Source organism: Phacochoerus africanus, chromosome 5 (genome assembly GCF_016906955.1).
Source record: "Phacochoerus africanus isolate WHEZ1 chromosome 5, ROS_Pafr_v1, whole genome shotgun sequence".
NCBI classification, from domain to species: Eukaryota; Metazoa; Chordata; class Mammalia; order Artiodactyla; family Suidae; genus Phacochoerus; species Phacochoerus africanus.
This window is the reverse complement of record NC_062548.1, coordinates 117,342,848-117,363,562: the sequence shown is the minus strand read 5'-3', so window position 1 is coordinate 117,363,562 and position 20,715 is coordinate 117,342,848. Positions and strand designations below refer to the sequence as shown.

The window sequence follows — 20,715 nt, the reverse complement described above, 5'->3', positions numbered from 1 at the left end:
TGCTGTTGCTGTGGCATAGGCTGGCAGCTGCAGCTCTGATTCAACCCCTAGCCTGGGAACCTCCATATGCCGTGGGTGTGGCCCTAATAGGACAAAAAAAAAAAAAAAAAAGATTGCCAGGAAGATTTGGCTTTTCCAGTAGGGGTAGCCAAGCTTGTTCTAAAATGTATATGAAAAGGCTGAAATAGCTAAGACAACTCTGACAGAAAAATAAGTGAGAGGAATCAGTCTACTGATTTTAAGATTTTATTTAGCTACAGTAGTCAAGGTAGTGTAGTATTGAGGGAGGCATAGATACACAGGTCATAAAAAAGCCAGAAATAGATTGAACCATGGCCTCCTGTTTTTTGCCAAAGGTGTAAAAGCAATTCAATGAAGAAAGGCTGTTTCCTTTACATTTTCAATAAACAGTGCTAGAGCAATTGGGCATCCATGAGCAAAAAGATGAAACTCTACTTAGAATTCACATAGCACCGAAATTAATTCAACCTGTATCATGAATTTAAATATAAAATGCAGGGAGTTCCCGGGTCGTGGTGTAGCAGAAACGAATCGGACTAGGAACCATGAGGGTTGGGGGTTTGGTCCCTGGCCTTGCTCAGTGGGTTAAGGATCCGGTGTTGCCGTGAGCTGTGGTATAGGTCACAGTCGTGGTTCAGATCCCGTGTTGCTGTGGCTCTGGCGTAGGCGGGCAGCAACAGCTCTGATTAGACCCCTAGCCTGGGAACCTCCATATGCCGTGGATGCAGCTCTAAAAAGACAAAAATAAAAAAGTAAAACCATAAGATTTTGAGGAAAAAACAGTGGAGAAAATCTTTGGAGTCTAAGATTAGATGAAGAGTAGCCGTAACATTAAACCACAACCCATAAAAGTTAAAAAATCAGTAAATTGGACTTCAACAAAATTTGAACATTTTTGCTCTACAAAGGCCCTGTCAGGGAGTTCTCTTTTGGCGCATTGAGTTAAGGATATGGCGTTGTCCGCAGTGGCCTGGGTTGCTGCTGTGGTGCAGGTTCAGTCCCTGGCCCAGGAACTTCCACATGTCTCACGTGCAGCCAAAAAAAAAAAAAAAAAAAAAAACCTGTCAAAAAGAATGAAAAAAAACTAGTTAAATTCTACAGACTTAGAGAAAATATTTCTAAACCACATACCTGACATAAGACTTGTATGTAAAAGGAACTCTCAACACTAATACTTTAAAAAGGCAAACTAGGAGTTCCCGTAGTGGCGCAGTGGTTAACGAATCCGACTAGGAACCATGAGGTTGCGGGTTCGGTCCCCGCCCTTGCTCAGTGGGTTAAGGATCCGGCGTTGCCCTGAGCTGTGGTATAGGTCACAGACGCGGCTCGGATCCCGCGTTGCTGTGGCTCTGGTGTAGGCTGGCGGCTACAGCTCCAGTTCGACCTAGCCTCCATGTGCCTCGGGAGTGGCCCAAGAAATGGCAAAAAAAAAAGACAAAAAAAAATTTAAAAAAATAAATAAAAAATAAAAAGTCAAACTATCCAATTAGAAAATAGGCAAGAGACATGAATAGACATTTCGCCATACAGGATATATGGATGACAAATAATTACCTGAAAAATGTTCATCATTAGCCATGGAGAAATACAACTTAAAAGGATGAGATAATCACTACATGACCTATTAGAGAACAACTAAAATAAAATATACTGAGAACACCAAATGCTGATGATGATGCAAAGAAACTATATCTCTTACACACTGCTAGTGGGAATGGAAAGTAGTATAGCCACTCTAGAAAAGTTCGACAGTTTCTTATAAAGTTAAACATATATAACTTAGCAATGATATTCCTGGGTGTTTATCCCAAAGAAATGAAAATGTCTGTATATACAGTAACTTGTGCATGAGTATACATAGAAACTTTATTTGTTTTGTCTTTTTGCCTTTTTAGGGCTGCACCTGAAGCATATGGAGGTTCCCAGGCTAGGGGTCTAATCGGAGTTGTAGCCTCCAGCCTACACCAGAGCCACAGCAACATCAGATCCAAGCTGTCTACACCACAGCTCACGGCAGCGCTGGATCCTTAACCCACTGAGTGAGGCCAGGGATCGAACCTGCAACCTCATGGTTCCTAGTCGGATTTGTTAATCACTGAGCCATGATGGGAACTCCTCATAACAACTTTATGATAGCCCCAAACTGGAAACAACCCATATGTCTTTTCCTTGGGTGAGTGATTAAAAAAATGTGATACCTTCATACCATAGAATACTACTTGGCAATAAAATGAAACAGACTAGTGTTATGTGCAACAACTTGAATAGATTTCAAGGGCATTATGCTGGAAAAAGTGAAAATGACCATTTCAAAAGATTGCATTATGCATGATTCCATTTGTATAAAATTCTGGAAATGGCAAAATTATGGAAGTGGAAAACATTATTAGCCAGCAGGGTCTAGGGACTATAGGTGGTGGAGAAGTGATGAAACATTTTGTTTTCTGCCTTGTTTGTGACTATACAAATCTATACATGTGATAAAATTGCAGAGAACTATACATGTGTGCATGTGTATAAGTACATGTAAAAGAAGTGAACTCTAAATGAGGGCTATGGATTGTACCAATGTCACTTTTCTGGTTTTGCCTTTATACTGTGATGTAAGATGTTACTGTTGGGAAAGCTGGGTGAAGGATTTCTATGTACTGTTTTTGAAATTTCCTGTCAGGCTATAGTTAGTTTTTTTCCCCCACACTCATGGCATGTGGAAGTTCCCAGGCCAGGATTTGAACCTGTGCCACATCAGCAACCCAAGCCACCGCAGTGACAATGTCAGATCTTAACCCATTGCTCTACAAGAGAACTTGTATAGTTAATTTTATTTTATTGTTAATTAATTTTTTTTTTCTTTTTAGGGCTGCACCTGCAGCATATGGAAGTTCCCAGGGCAGAGCCTCAGCTGCTGGCTTATACCACAGCCACAGCAACACCAGATCCAAGCCACACCTGCAACCTACAGCGCAGCTTTTGGCAATGCCAGATCCTTAACCCTCTGAGCGAGACCAATGATTAAACCCAAATTCTCATGGATACTAGTCAGTTTCTTAACCTGCTGAGCCACAACGGGAACTCCAGTTATTTTTTTTTTCTTTGAAAAATTGTGAAAAAAAAAAAAATTTACTGGGAAGGGGAAGAGAGAAATGCAGTGGTAGTTGGAAGGATTTGGGCTTGAGAGTGGGACTTTTTTTGTTTGACTTTCGCTTTTTTTAAATAGGGGAGACTAGAAGTGTCTGCTGTGGGATTGGCGGCGTCCTGGGAGCATTGAGACGCAGGTTCAGTCCACAGCCAGGCACAGTGGGTTAAGGATCCAGCATTGCCACAGATGTGGCTTAGGTCACAACCCTGAGTTGGATCTGATCCCTGGCTTGGGAACTCCACATGCCAAGGGGTGGCCAAAAAAGAAAAAAGACGGAAGGGAACTAAAACATGTATATGTGCTAATCATATTGATAAACAGGAGTTCCTGCTGGGGAACAGTGGATTAAGAATCCAACCGCAGCCACTCAGTTTGCCATGGAGGTGCAGGTTTGATCCCCGGTCTGGCACATGGGTTAAGGATCTGGTGTTGTCGCACCTGCAGTGTAGTTCAGAGGTACAGCTCAGATTTAATCCTTGGCCTGGGCACTTCTCTAACCCTCAGGTGTGGCTGTTAAAACAGATAAAGTGAAGAAAAGAAATTGCTGATGCAAAGGAGGGAAAAATTACAGAAGCAATATATGTATCTTAAATCTTTAGCTTGAAGACATTGAAAAATACTACTATTTACGTATTTCTATCTTATTATTTATTTATTTATTTATTTATTTATTTATTTATTTATTTATTTATTTTGTCTTTTTGCTATTTCTTTGGGCCGCTCCCGCGGCATATGGAGGTTCCCAGGCTAGGGGTTGAATCGGAGCTGTAGCCACCGGCCTACGCCAGAGCCACAGCAACGCGGGATCCGATCCGCGTCTGCAACCTACACCACAGCTTACGGCAACGTCGGATCGTTAACCCACTGAGCAAGGGCAGGGACGGAACCCGCAACCTCATGGTTCCTAGTCGGATTCGTTAACCACTGCGCCACGACGGGAACTCCTATCTTATTATTTATAAATGAAGTTATCTTTATGACTTTTTTGGTGAATGATTCTATAGATAAATGTGGTTATACTATGATACAGTCCTGAATTCCACATGCTTCTGTATTACATTGTGGAACTAGATCACTAATTAAATGGAATTTCAAAAGTTTTATATGTCAGTTTATACTGTTTTCCCTTTCAGATTTTCATCCAGTATCATGTTGTTAATTTCCTTAGGCTAAAAAGTTTATACATATATATGTTTATGAATAAACAATTGTTTGCAATTTAACAATTAAGTGAATGGTGGTTCCGTTTTGCTTTGTGTCATGTGGTGGGTTTTAGTCTCTATTTTCCCAAATTATTTTACTGTTTTTCCCTTTAATATAGTAATATTAAAATGCTCAGTACGAATTTTTGGCTGTTTATTTCAGGGACACAGCAGGCCAGGAACGATTTCACACGATCACAACCTCCTACTACAGAGGAGCAATGGGTATCATGCTAGTATATGACATCACCAATGGTAAAAGTTTTGAAAACATCAGCAAATGGCTTAGAAACATAGATGAGGTAAGACCTAGAAATTGCATAAATCTTACATAATGCATTTGTGTCCTTGGTTAATTAGAATAGAATAAGTATTGTAATTGCTCTTTAGGATATAGCATATTGAGTATTTCCACCTCTTCAGGGTATTGCTATTTTTTGCCTACCCTTTTCTTAAAATTTTGAGCAGCTCTTAAACCACATCCAAGGTAATCACCTACCAAATTATCCAAAAACTATATAGCCATCTTAAAAGACGGCTGTGAATAGAAGCCACCAATGGCTTTACACACCTACGTGAATTCTCTCTCTCTCTTTCTCTTTTTGTTTTGTTTTTGTCTTTTTAGGGCTGCACCCAAGGCATATGGAGGTTCCCAGGCTAAGGGTATAATCAGAGCTGCAGCCGCCGGCCTACACCACAGCCACAGCAACCTGGGATCCGAACCACATCTGTGACCTACACCACAGCTAATGGCAATGGTGGATCCTTAACCCACTGAGCAAGGCCAGGGATCAGACCTGCATCCTCATGGATGCTAGTCAGATTAGTTTCCGCTGAGCCGCAAAAGGAACTCCTAAGTAAATTCTTTCTTGATGAGTTTTTATTTAATGAATGAATTACATTTTCAATAGTAATTTTTTGTTAAGTTATGGAAATGTCACATTACTTCTAGACATTTTGAAAGATACAGAGTATAATATGGTAAAAACCTAACTCAAAAAATAGTGCCATGTCATTGCATGTGAAGATGTCACTTTTTATAAAGTTGTGTGTCAAAGCATGTCTGTTTCTGTGCTACAGTATAAATAGCTTCTTGTTGGAAATTATTTTTCATGTCTTACTGCTGCCTCCTATGCTTTGAATTTTATTAAGAGTAACTCTTCTTTTTAGACTAATCCTTTTTTCCTTTTTTTTTTTTTTGTCTTTTTGCCATTTCTTGGGCTGCTCCCGCGGCACATGGAGGTTCCCAGGCTAGGGGTCTAATTGGAGCTGTAGCTGCCAGCCTACACCCGGGCCACAGCAACATGGGATCCGAGCTGCGTCTGCAACCTACTCCACAGCTCACGGCAATGCCAGATCCTTAACCCACTGAGCAAGGTCAGGGGTCGAACCTGCAACCTCATGGTTCCTAGTCGGATTCTTAACCACTGAGCCACGACGGGAACTCCCCTTTTTTCCCTTTTTTAGCCACACCCACAGCATATAGAAGTTCCTGGGCCAGGGATTGAATCCGAGCCACAGCTGGGACATATGTCACGGCTACAGCAACACTGGATCCTTAACACACTGCTCTGTGCCTCAGTGGTGACCCGAGCTGCTACAGAGTCAGTGTCTGAACCTTAACCCACTCCACCACAGTGGGAACCTTTTTTTTAAAAGACTAACTCATTAAAGCAAATTTTGGCTGGAAACCAAGTCTTAAGCCAATATTAATCAGTTAATGACACACAGATTTTAAAACAAAAATATCCTCCAGTTTTTAATTTCCTTAGTCTTTATGTAGTACGTGTAATGAGCAGTTTCTATAGAGAGACTATGCAGTGTTCCAGCAACAATCAGTTTTCCAATTCTGTGACATCAGCTGGATGTCTTGTAATTCAATCCTGTTCTGACACTAACTACCCAGTCTTAGTGTCCGACTCCACAGGTTTAAGGGCTCAGTCCCATAAGACTGTCCTTCCTTCAAATGTAAGTTCTGGGTTCCCAGGCTACCTGCACCTCTCTCTGACTTGTCTAAAAATTTGGGGGTTCCCATGACCCATTTTTGGATTTAGTAGTTTGCTAGAATGACTCGTAGAACTCAGGAAAGCAGTGTACTTAGGATTTTATTATAAAGGATACAGTTCTGGATAGTTAAATGCATAGAAGAAATGCATAGACAATGGACAGGAGTTGGAAAATGCAGAACTTCCAGGCTATCTCTGGACATGTCACCACCCTCTTGGCACTTGATATATTCACTAACCTGGAAGATACCCTAACCTCATTGTTTCCAAGTTTGTTTGTTTGTTTGTTTTTGTGTCTTTTTGCCTTTCTAGGGCCGCTCCCGCAGCATATGGAGGTTCCCAGGTCAGGGGTCTAATTGGAGCTGTAGCCACTGGCCTACGCCATAGCCACAGCAATGCCAGATTCGATCCGTGTCTGTGACCTACACCACAGCTCATGGCAATGCCAGATCCTTAACCCACTGAGCAAGGCTAGGGATCGAACCCGCAACCTCATGGTTCCTAGTCGGATTCATTAACCACTGAGCCACGACAGGAACTCCTTTTTGTTTGTTTTTTTGTTTTTGTTACCCAGGAGTCTTTTACTAGCATAAATTTGGGGCTTGTAATGAATAATAAAAGACATTCCTGTCACTCAGGAAGTTACTAGCATTGCGCCAGGAATGGGGACAAAAACCAAGAATATGTTTTTTTACTATACCACAGGCTTATATATTTAACTCAGTAGGCTGGATGGCTTAAGTTTCCCAGCATGAGAACTAAGATACATAAAACTTAGCCGTGTCTTAGAAAATCTAAGAATGCAGCATGTGATATCAATCAATATAATATACTACATTAGTAAAAGACAGAAACCATGTGATCATGTCAGCAGACATAAACCCATTTGACAAAATCTAAAAGACGTCTCTGAAAATCCCACAGAGACAACAACATATCTGCCCCCTTCAGTCAGGATGCCGGCTCTGGTTACTATTATTTAACCTTGTACTGGAGGTTCTAGCCAGGGCATTCATTCATTCGTTCATTTATTTATTTATTTTTTGTCTTTTTGCCTTTTCTAGGGCCACTCCCGCGGCACATGGAGGTTCCTAGGCTAGGGGTCGAATCTGAGCTGTAGCCGCCAGCCTACGCCAGAGCCACAGCAACGCGGAATCCGAGCTGCGTCTGCAACCTACACCACAGCTCACAGCAACACCAGATCCTTAACCCACTGAGCAACCTCATGGTTCCTAGTCAGATTCCTTAACCACTGCACCACGACGGGAACTCCTAGCCAGGGCATTTAGATACAGGGCAAAAAAGGGCATCTGGATTGGAAAGTAAAACTGTTATTTGTAAATGATGGGATCTTGTATATAATTCCTGAGGAATCTATACCCATCTGGCAAAAAATAAACCTAAAAACTAATGAACAAGTTCAGTAAGGTTACAGATTAATATACAAAAATCATTATGTTTCTATAGCAGTGAATAATCCAAGAATAAGAATATAGTTTCATTTATAATAGCATCCAAAAAATGAAAATTTTAACCGAAGAAGTGTAAGACTTAATACACTTTGAAAACCTTAAAATGTTGGTAAAAGAAATTGAAGAAGATCTGAATACTGGAAAGACATCCCATGACTTAGAAAACTTCACATTGTTGAAACAGCAGTACTACCCCAAGTGTTCTGCAGATTCAGTGACATCCGTATCAAAATCTCAGCTGCCACTTTTGGGTAGAGGGTAGGGGTTGAGAGACTGATGCTAAAATTCATATGGAAATTCAAGGAATCCACAATAGCCAAACAACAGCCTTGAAATGGGCAGTGGTGACATTTAAGCTGAGACCTGAGGAGATGAGTATAAGTTATCCAGATAAGGATGGGGCTGGTGGAAAGAGTATGATAGATTCAATATTTAAGGCAAGTCAAGTCTCATAAGTTACTTTTGGTGTCCAGAGAGCATAACTATATTGGCTGTAGGGATATTCAAAGAAGGGTACGTTGGGCCAAAGATAGATGATAGGCAGATATTTTTCCCATCTTATGGGTTGCCCTTTCATTCTGTTGATAGTGACCTTTGACACACAGAAGTTTTTAATTTTTCAAAAATGTTTCTGTTGAACAGCAAAGTGACCCACTCATACACAGTTCCCTGTGATGTACAGTAGGACCCCATTGCCCATCCATTCCAAATATAATTGTTTATATCCACCAACCCCAAACCCCCCATCCATCCTACTTCCTCCCTCCTTCTGCCGGCTGCAAGTCTGTTCTCCATGGCCTTGATCTGTCTCTATACCGTATAGACAAGATCATTTGTGCTGTATTTTAGATTCCACATATGATATCATATGGTATTTGTCTTTCTCTTTTTGACTTACTTCGCTTATAGGAGAATCTCTAGTTGCATCCATGTTGCTGCAGATGGCATTATTTTGTCCATTTTTATGGCTGAGTACTATTCCATTGTATATATGTACCATATCTTAATCCATTCATCTGTTGACGGACGTTTAGGTTGTTTCCATGCCTTGGCTATTGTGATTAGGGCAGTGATGAACATATGGGTGCATGTATCTTTTGAATGAATGTTTTATTTGGATATACGCCCATTTGTGGGATTGCTGAATCATATGGTAGTTTTGTATTTAGTGTTCTGAGGAACTTCCATAGTGATTGTACCACTTTACATTCCCACCCAGAGTGTGGGAGGGTTCCTTTACTCCACACCATCTCCAGCATTTGTTATTTATTGACTTGTTAGTGATGGCCTTTCTGACTAGTGTGAGATGGTATCTCATTGTAGTTTTGATTTGTATTTATCTAATAATTAGTGATGTTGAGTATTTTTTTGTGTGTCTGCTGGCTAACCATATGTCTTCTTTGAAGAAATGTCTATTTAGGTCTTTGCCCATTTTTTGATTGGGTTATTTGTTTTTTTGTTGTTGTGTGAGTTGTTTGTGTATTTTGGAGATTAGGCCCGTGTCTCTTGCACACACACAAAAGGTTTTAATTTTAATGAATTTATTTTTTTCTTTTGTTGCCTGTGCTTTTGCCATCTGAGAAATCATTGCCAAATCTAATATAAAACATTTCCCACGAGTTCCCTTGGTGGCTCACTGGTTAACAAACCTGACTAGGAACCATGAAGATGCGGGTTCAGTCCCTGGCCTCACTCAGTTAGTTAAGGATCCAACATTGCCATGAGCTGTGATGTAGGTTGCAGACGCACCTCAGATCTGGTGTTACTGTGGCTGTGGTGTAGACCAGTGGCTACAGCTCCAATTCACCCCCTGGCCTGGGAACCTCCATATGCCGCAAGTGTGGCCCTAAAAAGACCCTCCACCAAAAAAAAAAAAAAAAAGAATTTTAAACTAAGGCTTCTTACATTATCTAAAATCATGATCCAGCTCTGATATAGATTATATGTAAATAAAAATTGTAATTTCAGGCCTCTTGTGTAAATCCTCTCTTCTTGAGATTGTATTTAGAAACTAGCCAGCCTCCTATAGGGGGAAAATAAAATTCGATATATCTTAGGAATTATATTTATATTTCTAGGTAATTTAAGAATTTGTGGAGTTCCCTGGTGGCACAGTGTTTTAAGGATCTGGCATTATCAATCATCACTGCTGTTGCTAGGGTCCCTGCTATGGTGAGGGTTTGATGACTGGCTCTAGAACTTATGCATGCCATGGGCATTCCCCCCCACACCCCCCAAAAAAAGAACTTATGTAGGCTTTTAGCTTTAGCATGTTGTTTCAGGATGACTTCTTTAAAACTTTCAGATCGTAGGAATGACACCATAAATTGAGAAAAATAGAGTCATTTTTATTAAGTCATAATTCATGGTAGTGTATAAATTAAATTTTTGTTTTATTTTAGCATGCCAACGAAGATGTGGAAAGAATGTTACTAGGAAACAAGTGTGATATGGATGATAAAAGAGTTGTTCCTAAAGGAAAAGGAGAACAGGTAAAAAGCTCTGAATGAAACTAATATGCTGCCCTTTCTCTGTAAAGATGGTGTTGCATTTGAATGTTTTTTACAAGTAGTGGTAATGGAGTGCACTTGAGCTGTTTACATCCTTTTTAAAAATGATGTTGGAAATGATAGCTTATTGTTTGAATTTTTTGTTTATTTATTTTTTTGAAGGACCTTGACTATTTGGGTCTTGACCCAATGGAATAACCTGTTGGTTTTAGATAACCTGGTTGAGACCGCTATCTTTAGAATAATATTATTATTTCCTTTAGGATGTAAAAGTCATCAGTTGGCAACATATGCTTGATAATTTTATGATGATATTTTGCTTCTGTTTCAGATTGCAAGAGAGCATGGTATTAGATTTTTTGAGACTAGTGCAAAAGCAAATATAAACATTGAAAAGGCGTTTCTCACATTAGCTGAAGATATCCTTCGAAAGGTAAGTTTCCTTTTTTCTTTTTTTTTTTTACACTAAAGTGCTTGTGTCACAGTTGAACATCTTTGAACTTTTTTTTTAATGAATTTTATTACATTTATAGTTGTACAACGATCATCACAACCCAGTTTTACAGCCTTTCCATCCCAAACCTCCAGCATATCCCCTCACCCCCAACCTGTCTCATTTGGAAACCATAAGTTTTTCAAAGTCTGTGAGTCAGTGTCTGTTCATTGTGTCCTTTTTTTAGATTCCACATGTAAGTGATAGCGTACAATGTTGGTGTCTCACTGACTAACTTCACTTAGCATGATAATTCCAAGGCCCATCCATGTTGCTAAAAATGCTGTTATTTCTTTCCTTGTAGTGGCTGAGTAATATCCCATTGTGTATATGTACCACATCTTCTTTATCCACTCCTCTGTGGATGGACATTTAGGTTGTTTGCATGTCTTGGCTTGCAGTGAACATTGGAGTACATGTGTCTTTTCGAATCATAGTTTTCTCTGGGTAGATGCCCAGGAGTGGGATTGCTGGATCAAATGGTAATTCTATTTTTAGTTTTCTGGGGACTCTCCATACTGTTTTCCACAGTGGTTGCACCAATTTACAATCCCACCAACAGTGTATCAGGGTTCCTTTTTCTCCACACCCTTTCCAGCACTTACTGTTTGTAGGCTTTTGGATGATGGCCATTCTGGCTGGTGTAAGGTGGTACCTCATACGGGTTTTGATTTGCATTTCTCTAATGATGAGTGATGTTGAACATCTTCTCTTGTGTTTTTTGGGCATCTGTGTGTCTTCTTTGGAGAACTGTCTGTTTAGATCTTCTGCCCATTTTTTGATGGGTTCGTTTGGGTTTTTTTGGTATTGAGCTGCAGAAGGTGTTGATAAATTTTGGAGATGAATCCCTTGTCAGTCACTTCATTTGCAAGTATTTTCTCCCATTCTGTGGGTTGTCTTTTTGTGTTGTTTAGGGTTTCCTTTGCTGTGCAGAAACTTTGAAGTTTGCTTAAGTCCCATTTGTTTATTTTTGTTTTTATTGTCATGACTCTAAGAGGTGGATCTGGGAAGATGTTGCTGTGGTTTATGTCAGAGAGTGTTTGGCCTGTGTTTTCCTCTAAGAGTTTGATAGTGTCTGGTCTTATATCTAGGTCTTGAGTCCATTTTGAGATTATTTCTGTGTGTGGTGTTAGGGAGTGTTCTAATTGCATTCTTTTGCATGTGGCTGTCCAGTTTTCCCAGCACCGCTTATTGAAGAGGCTGTCTTTTCTCCATTGTATATTGTTGCCTCCTTTGTCATAGATTAGTTGTCTGTAGGTGTGTGGGTTTAATTCTGGGCTTTCTGTCCTGTTCCACTGGTCTCTATTTCTGTCTTTGTGCCAGTACCATATGGTTTTGATGGCTGCATCTTTGTAGTATAATCTGAAGTCAGGGAGCCTGATTCCTCCAGCTCCATTTTTCTTTCTCAGGATGGCTTTGGCTGTTCTGGGTCTTTTGTGCTTCCAAACAAACTTTAAAATATTTTGTTTGAGTTCTGTGAAGAATGTTCTTGGTAATTTGATAGGGATTGCATTGAATCTGTAGATTGCCTTGGGTAGTACAATCATTTTGATAATATTGATTCTTCCAATCCAAGAGCATGGTGTATCTTTCCACCTATTTGTGTCATCTTTGATTTCTTTCATCATCATCTTACAGTTTTCAGAGTCCAGGTCTTTTATGTCTTTATGTAGGTTTATTCCTAAGTATTTTATTCTTTTTGATGTGATGGTAAATGCGATTGTTTCCCTAATTTCTCTTTCTGATCTTTTGTTGTTAGTGTATAGAATAAGTTTCTACTTATATCCCAACTTATAAAATTTCATTCATGATGAATGCTGTCACACAGCAGCAAGGATAAATCACACAGGATAAATTGCATAGGCTGATTAAAGGAAAAAGAAGCCAGAAACAAAAGTATTCATAAAATATGGTTCCATGTATATGAAGGAACAAGAACAGAAAAAAGCTCATCTATGGTGATAGAAATCAGAGTATCAGTTACCTTTAGGAGGGGTAGTACTGACCGGAAAGGGACACGAGGGAGCTTTTTAGGGGCATATTATGTTCTATATTTTGACCTGGTGGTTTCACAGCATATACTGAAAATCTTTCAAGTGCAGTTAAGATTTATACACTTTACCATAGGTACACTACCCCTAAAGTAAATTCTGCTTTCATATGTGTAGTATAGACTGTCCACTGAAAATAGTATATTCTTTTGACTGTAAAAGTAATACTTAGGATGTTGGGGGAAATACAGGATTGTACAAAGAGGAAAGTAAAAAATCATTCATAAATCTGTTACCTAAGGTTACTTCTGTTAACATTTTGGTGTCTCTCATTTTTATTTTTTTCCCTTATCCATTTTTAACACGAATTATACGGCTTTGCATTCTGTCCCACCCAGTTTCCTCCACTTAATGTTAGTACACCATAGTTAATATTGACTTTTTAAAGCAATGCTCCAGTAATACAAGCTCCACAGTCTCAAAAGACAAGTAAAACTAAACAAAAGTGGGCTGTTTTACTTCTCTGAAGTTAGACATGATCCAACATTGGTTTTACACATAAGCTTGCTGATGTACTTTTTAAGTACTAAGTACTTCTACCCCTGAGTACCTGGGGTCAGGGGTAGAAGATGACATACCTCTCTAACCAAGAGTTAGAGCAGAGAAGATTTCAGAAGTTCTGCAGAGGGGAGTTCCCATTGTGGCTCAGCGGAAACGAATCTGACTAATATCCATGAGGACCCAGGTTTGATCCCTGGCCTCACTTGGTGGGTTTAGGATCCTGCATTGCTGTGAGCTGTGTGTAGGTCACAGGTGAGGCTCTGATCTGGCCTCGCTGTGGCTATGGGGTAGCCAAGTGGCTACAGCTCCTGTTCATTCCCTAGCCTGGGAACCTCCATATGCCGTGGGTGTTAAAAAGACAAAAAAAAAGTTCTTCGGAGGGAAGCCAGGAGGCTTCTGGACATTTCACATCTGGGAAGAAAGGGGGGAAAATGAAGATCGAAAACAAAGCTTCTATTTCTTTACTTTGCATGGGGGAAAAAACCTATCTCCTGTGACTGTAATTGCATTTTGTTACGTAAGCTAACCTTTATGAGAGTATTTCTGTTGAATCTTGATTGATCCGTGGCAGTGTTTTTTCATGGGTTGCTTTCCTTGTTTGTTCCAGACCCCTGTAAAAGAGCCCAACAGTGAGAACGTAGATATCAGCAGTGGAGGAGGCGTGACAGGCTGGAAGAGCAAATGCTGCTGAGCGCTCTCCTGTTCCATCAGTCGCCATCCACCACCCTGTGTTCTCTTCTTGCTGCAAAATAAACCACTCTGTCCATTTTTAACTCTAAATAGATATTTTTGTTCCTCATCTTAACTCCAATCCACCTATTTTATTTGTTCTTTCATCCGTGACTGCTTGCTGACTTTATAATTTTCTTCAAACAAAAAAATGTATAGAAAAATCATGTCTGTGAGTTCATTTTTAAATGTACTTGCTCAGCTCACCACTGCATTTCAGTTGTATTATAGTCCAGTTCTTATCAACATTAAAAACAATAGCAATCATTTCAACTCTATTCTGCAAATTGTATAAGAATAAAAGTTAGAATTAACAATTTTATTTTGTACAACAGTGGAATTTTCTGTCATGGATAATGTGCTTGAGTCCCTATAATCTATAGACATGTGATAGCAAAAGAAACAAAAGCCAGGAAAACACTCATTTTTTGCCTTGAATATGTAAATGGGGTTAATTTTGTCCTGTGCCTTATGTGGAAAGGAAGTTCTTTGGTTTTTCCTCTTTCTGTTTTGGTGGAAGCATGTGCAGGAGACATATCATCGAAACATAAAGCATTAAAATGTTTGTGGTTTGCTTGGCTGTAATTTTCAAAGTAGTTAATTGAGGACAAAGGGTAATGCAGAAATGATAGCTTTGGTTTGCTGAGTCTCATTTTCAGTGGCCTTGATATTTAAAACTATTCCTGCCACCAGTTCTTTTCCTTGGCCACGTCTTCCTTGTGTCTCTTCCTGCATGCTGCTTTATTTGCTTCTCCCCCACCACTCTGTGGTATGGGTTATTTAAAAATGAAAGAGTCAAACTAGTAGGTTTGTCAAGTTTAACATAAAGCACTGATTTAACTTGCTAAGTAAACTGAAAGATAAATTCTAACTGCCTCCTCTCAAATGTCAGTTAACTATGTCCCCTCCTCATTTTCTCTCTCCCCTAATGCTTCTGTCCCAGATTCCTTCATATGCTGTTCGACTTCATGTTCCTCTTCTCCTTCCCTTTTTTGTTTCCTTTCTGTCTCTCCATTGAGTTTATGAAATGGAAGAGTTAATTGCATGCACTAGTGTTTGGAGGGTGTTGTGGTTTGTCTTTCTAATTAGGTGTATCGCCTATTCACTTTCCTAGAATAAATCTCTTAACCTAAATTTGAGTAGTCTCCATTTTGGCAACTCCTCTAGCAGTTTGGTAGCCCGGTAAAGGTTGTTTAAATAAGGTGGGAAGGAGGAGTGAAATTCATTAACATGTTTGCCAAATATCTTGAGATTTGGCCTTTGAAGAACACTTTTTCAGTGTTAAGTTGTCTTTACCTTAAGATTTAGAAGTACTTTAGATTATTATTAATTTTAAGTCCTATCTTCACATCCCTTTGAAAAACGTGTATTACCATGGATTTGGGAAAAGGACAACAAAGGCTTTTCATGTAAAGATAAGATACTCTAGCTCTCTCTCATCCTGTCCTTTTTTCACTTCATTTCTCTAGTTTTGCTTCATTGCTTATCATTAGGATAGGGTAAGTTACGTTTGCTCTGCTGCTAGCATCCTAAGATGATACCTTTGTTGAAATAATTGTGAATAGCATGATTCATTTCTAGCAGAGGCTGAGTTTAGGACAGCAGCTTCCATTGAAAAGTCTTTCTGTATCGTGGGTAGCATTTTAATGCCCTCTGGCTCACAGAAACAACATAGGGACATATCTGCTCTGAACAACCATGAATTTTTCAGATAGTGCCCTAAAAACAATTTTATATGCCTCACTGGTTATTGTTGTTGTTAGGTTTCCCCCTCACTTGACTTTATCATTGTTTACTACTAGTAAAAGCAGCATTGCCAAATAATCCTTAATTTTCCACTAAAAATAACAAATGATGTTAAGCTTCTCAGCAAAACGTTTTAGGTTAAATCTGCTGTTGGTTAGATCAGTTTTAATGTGTTGCTTTCCTGTATCTGGAATGTGGCAGTAGCTTTTTTATTTTTAACCCTCCTTAATCCTTATTCAATTCAGTGACTTAAGGTTTGAGAGCTAAACACTGGGATTTTTGGGTAACAGACTGACAGTTTTGTTGTTTGCGTAATTATAATCGGCATTGTACATAGAAAGGATATGGCTACCTTTTGTTAAATCTGCACTTTCTAAATATCAAAAAAAGGGAAATGGAGTAAAAATCAATTTTTGTATAACCTGTTTGAAACATGAATTTTATTTGCTTAATATTAGGGCTTTGCCCCTTTTTCTGTAAGTCTCTTGGGATCCTGTGTAGAAGCTGTTCTCATTAAACACCAAACAGTTAAGTCCATTCTCTGGTACTAGCTACAAATTCGGTTTCATATTCTACTTAACAATTTAAATAAACTGAAATATTTCTAGATGGTCTACTTCTGTTCATATAAAAACAAAACTTGATTTCCAACTGTGTGGCTTGGTTTTCATTTGTTTACGGAGTTTAAAATGAAGGATTCCTTCTGAAAATAGTGCAGAATAGCATACTGGATATTCAAGGGGCAGAAATAGAAGGGGAATAATTTTTTTCAACCTAGGGAAAGCTGAGAAGGCAATTTCAAGAGCTGTCTTTGGAAGAAACTGCCTTTAAAAAGCAGAATCATCCTGGGGTCAAAGAGAGCACAACCACAGTCACTCCACAGCTAACAGTATAGAACATGCCCGAAGGCCAACTGCAGCTGAGCTCAGCTCCTTACCCGGGTGAGACACTGGGTAAGGCGGCCATTGCTGGCGGATGAATCCTTGCTGGAGCAGTGACTGTCCTCTCACCTGACAAATGGAGTGTTTCCTTCTTTTTTGTGAGCCATGAGCAACAACTTTGGCTCTTTTAATGTGCATTGCTGGTGCAAGAAATGTTTGATCCTGTATTAAGGACTTATTAATAAATAAGGTAAGTATTTGTTTGCAAAATTACCTCTGCTGGAAGGATATATAGGGGTTTTCTTATACTGCAGGGGTTTCTATTTGGGCCACAACCGAGATTTAGGGAAGTTTCCAGGCCAGGGATCGAACCCACACTACAGCAATGATATCACCAGATTCTTAACCACTAGGCCATCAGGGAATTCCAATACTGCAGTTCTAATAAACCTGGAGGGGCTTTTTGTTTGGTTTTTGGCTTTTTAGGGTGGTACCTACAGCACATGGACGTTCCCAGGCTAAGGGCCAAATGCCAGATTGAAGCCTCGTCTGCGGCCTCCGCCACAGCTCACGGCAATGTCAGATCCTTAACCCACTGAGCAAGGCCAGGGATTGAACCCATGTCCTCGTGCATACTAGTCAGATTCATTACCACTCAGCCACAATGAAATCTCGAAACCTAATTTTTAATGCTTCCCTGTATACTTCCATCAACATATACTTTGTGGATCTACGGTGGGGCCTGTTATTCTGCCTTTTTTTTTTTTTTTTTTTTTTGCTATTTCTTGGGCCGCTCCCGTGGCATATGGAGGTTCCCAGGCTAGGGGTCAAATCGGAGCTGTAGCCACCGGCCTACGCCAGAGCCACAGCAACGCGGGATCCGAGCCATGTCTGCAACCTACACACCACAGCTCACGGCAACGCCGGATCGTTAACCCACTGAGCAAGGGCAGGGACCGCACCCGCAACCTCATGGTTCCTAGTCGGATTCGTTAATCACTGCGCCACGACAGGAACTCCCTATTCTGCTTTTGAGATTGGTGTGGGAAAACAAACCATGGCTTCTCCCTTTATATTTAAAATCTAGATTAGGAAGCAGAAGCAATAATCAGCTAAACATAGAGGAGCCAAAAGTTGTGACCCAGGCTTTAAATTCTATAAAGAATATAAAGTGCTGTAAAGAATATATAAGAAGAGCTAGTTCAGTTGGTGAGCATAGTTGGGGTGGTCTTTGAGGGGCAGGGGCATGAATAGGTTTTTAGATGTGTAGATTGAATGGCTAGGGCTAAATGGAGGGTGAGAAGGGACAGTGAGCAAATTAAAAACAAACTTTGCCTGTGTGGGAAACCGGAAGTCCAACTGGACAGTGTGGTAGAGGATGGAGAGTCCTGGTGAGACCTGGAGAGTGGTGAGGCCTGAGTGAAGAAAAGTCTAGATGGGCTGGAAGAGGAGAAGCTGTCCTAGAGACAGGAAGTTGCTGCATTAATTGAGATATGAAAAAGACCCAGAAAATGATAACAAAGGGCAGAGTTAATGAACAGGAGACTGTGAATTGCAAAGAATATTTCTTGCCTACTAGGAAACCACCTAAGTACTTATAGTACTGTTCTGGGTTCTTTGGGTGACGTTATCAGCAATCTGGTGAAATAGAACACCTTTTACAAAAGAAACAGGCAATACTCTAGTGACCTAGCAGATAAGGATCCTGCATTGTCACTGCTGGGGTTTAGGTCACTGGTGTGGCGGGATTCAATCTCTGGCCCAGGAACTTCCACATGCTTGGGCATGCCCCCCACCCCCCAAAAAAACGGTCTTGGATTACTCAGATTAAGTAACAGAGATTTCCCCAGGTGGTTCAGCCAGTTAAGTATCCAGCATTGTCACAGCTGTGGCTCTAGTTACTGTCATGATGGGGGTTTGATGCCTAGCCTAGGAACTTCCACATACCATGGGCAAAGTAATTTTCTTAAAGTTGCACAGCCAGTTGGAGTTGGATTGGGTTTTTGTTTTGCCTTTTGGTTTGGTTTGGTTTGGTTTGGTCTTTTTAGGGCCACACCCTGGGCATATGGAAGTTCCCAGGGTAGGGATCAAATCAGAGCTGCAGCTGCCCACCTACACCACAACCACTGCATTCTGAGCCGTGTCTTCAACCTGCACTGCAGCTTGCAGCAACACCGGATCCTTTAACTCACTGAGCAAAGCCAGGGTGGAACCCATGTCCTCATGGATACTAGTTGGATTCTTAACCCGCTGAGCCACAACGGGAACTCCTGGAGCTGGATTTTTGAACCAGCCCTGATGCCAGTGCCATTCTACTTTCACTTTCATCATATCACATTTTCTCTGGATAAGGTCCTAAGGTCTGGTTATACTGAGTATAATGGAGGTAATAACCAGGTGCCAGAGCCAACAGGAAGATGGAATGCCGCAATGAAGCCTTCCTTTACTAAGTTAAATAGCTAACCTTGCTATCTCTGATGAAGAGCAATCACTTGAAAACAGCTTAATTTACTACATTTTTTCCCCCCTTTTTTCAAACCTGTATTACCCTCACCACCTTGTTAATTTTGTTTTCTTCTATTTCAAGCCATCTTTTGGCTGGAAGTAGATGATGCCGTTGTTTTTCACAGTTCTCTTAACTGGCTTTCCAAGGCCATGTCCTTTGAGGGGGACTTTGGCTACTTATTAATGGTGAAATTAATAGCAATGAGTAATAGTGAAATAATTCATGGGGGAAAAGGGCAGCTAGATATAGTTTATGCTAACTTCCCAGGAGGCCTTGAGATCAGTATGACTTCCTGAGATCAAGAGCCAATGGGGAGTTCCCATCGTGGTGCAGTGGTTAACGAATCCAACTAGGAACCATGAGGTTGTGGGTTCGATCCCTGGCCTTGCTCAGTGGGTTAAGGATCAGGCATTGTCATGAGCTGTGGTGTAGTTTGCAGACTCGGCTCGGATCCTGAGTTGCTGTGGCTCTGGCGTAGGCCGGTGGCTACAGCTCTGATTTGACCCCTAGCCTGGGAACCTCCATATGCCGCGGGAGCAGCCCAAGAAATAGCAAAAAGCTAAAAAAAAAAAAAAAAAAAAAAGCCAGGTAGGGCCAAGTGCTCCAAGTCAATGGGTTTTGCCGGGACACTGAATTTAGGTCTGAAATTTCCAGGACCAAGATAAAAGGAAATGGTGTCTTCCTGTTGTATGTAGTCAAAGAAAGCACAATAGTTGCAAAGGAGGGTTCCCGAGGTGGCGCAGTGGTTAACGAATCCGACTGGGAACCATAAAGTGGCGGGTTCGATCCCTGCCCTTGCTCAGTGGGTTAACATCCGGCGTTGCCGTGAGCTGTGGTGTAGGTTGCAGACTTGGCTCGGATCCCGCGTTGCTGTGGCTCTGGTATAGGCCAGTGGTTACAGCTCCGATTGGACCCCTAGCCTGGGAATCTCCATATACCGTGAGAGCGGCCCTGGAAAAGGCAGAAAGACCAAAAAAAAAAAATAGTTGCAAAGGAAAGGGAGTCTAGCCCAAATTTCAGAAACCATTAATCGTCATTGAACTACAAAGTGAAATGTCTCCAGTGCATAGATTTGCTTCTATTTTTTTTTTTAATTTCAGTAAAACAAGAGTGTATCGTAAGTTGATGACATTTCTACAGGGAGCTTAAGTAATAGAGTCTAGGTTTGTAGCTTTATGACTTGACTTGCTGTTGACAGTTTATTGCTTCTTGGGGGGAGGGGGGCACGCCTATAGCATTTGGAAGTTCCTGGGCCAGGAATCGAACCTGTGTCATAGCATGACAACACCAGATCCTTAACCTGCTGAGCCACCAGGGAACTCCAGTTTATTGCTTCTTACAAAGTAACTAACCATTCTTATTAGACTGAAATGGACTCAATTGATCTTTTCTATTTTGGCCGCACCCGTGGCATGCAGAAATTCCCAGGCCAGGGATTGAACTTGCTCCTTAGGAGTG

General features: G+C 40.6%; 1 protein-coding gene across 2 annotated transcripts in view; it reads left to right on the top strand.

Annotated features, from left to right (window-relative positions):
- Positions 1 to 16,477, top strand: part of RAB10 (RAB10, member RAS oncogene family) — a 78,002-nt gene extending 61,525 nt beyond the window's left edge. For both annotated transcript variants that reach the window (XM_047782480.1, XM_047782482.1), the window contains exons 3-6: positions 4,526 to 4,664; positions 10,243 to 10,332; positions 10,682 to 10,783; positions 14,003 to 16,477. In XM_047782480.1, the coding sequence (XP_047638436.1) occupies positions 4,526 to 4,664; positions 10,243 to 10,332; positions 10,682 to 10,783; positions 14,003 to 14,086 (415 nt within the window). In that variant the 3' untranslated portion in view covers positions 14,087 to 16,477. The remainder of the gene's footprint in view (positions 1 to 4,525; positions 4,665 to 10,242; positions 10,333 to 10,681; positions 10,784 to 14,002) is intronic.
- The last annotated feature ends 4,238 nt before the right edge of the window (positions 16,478 to 20,715 follow it).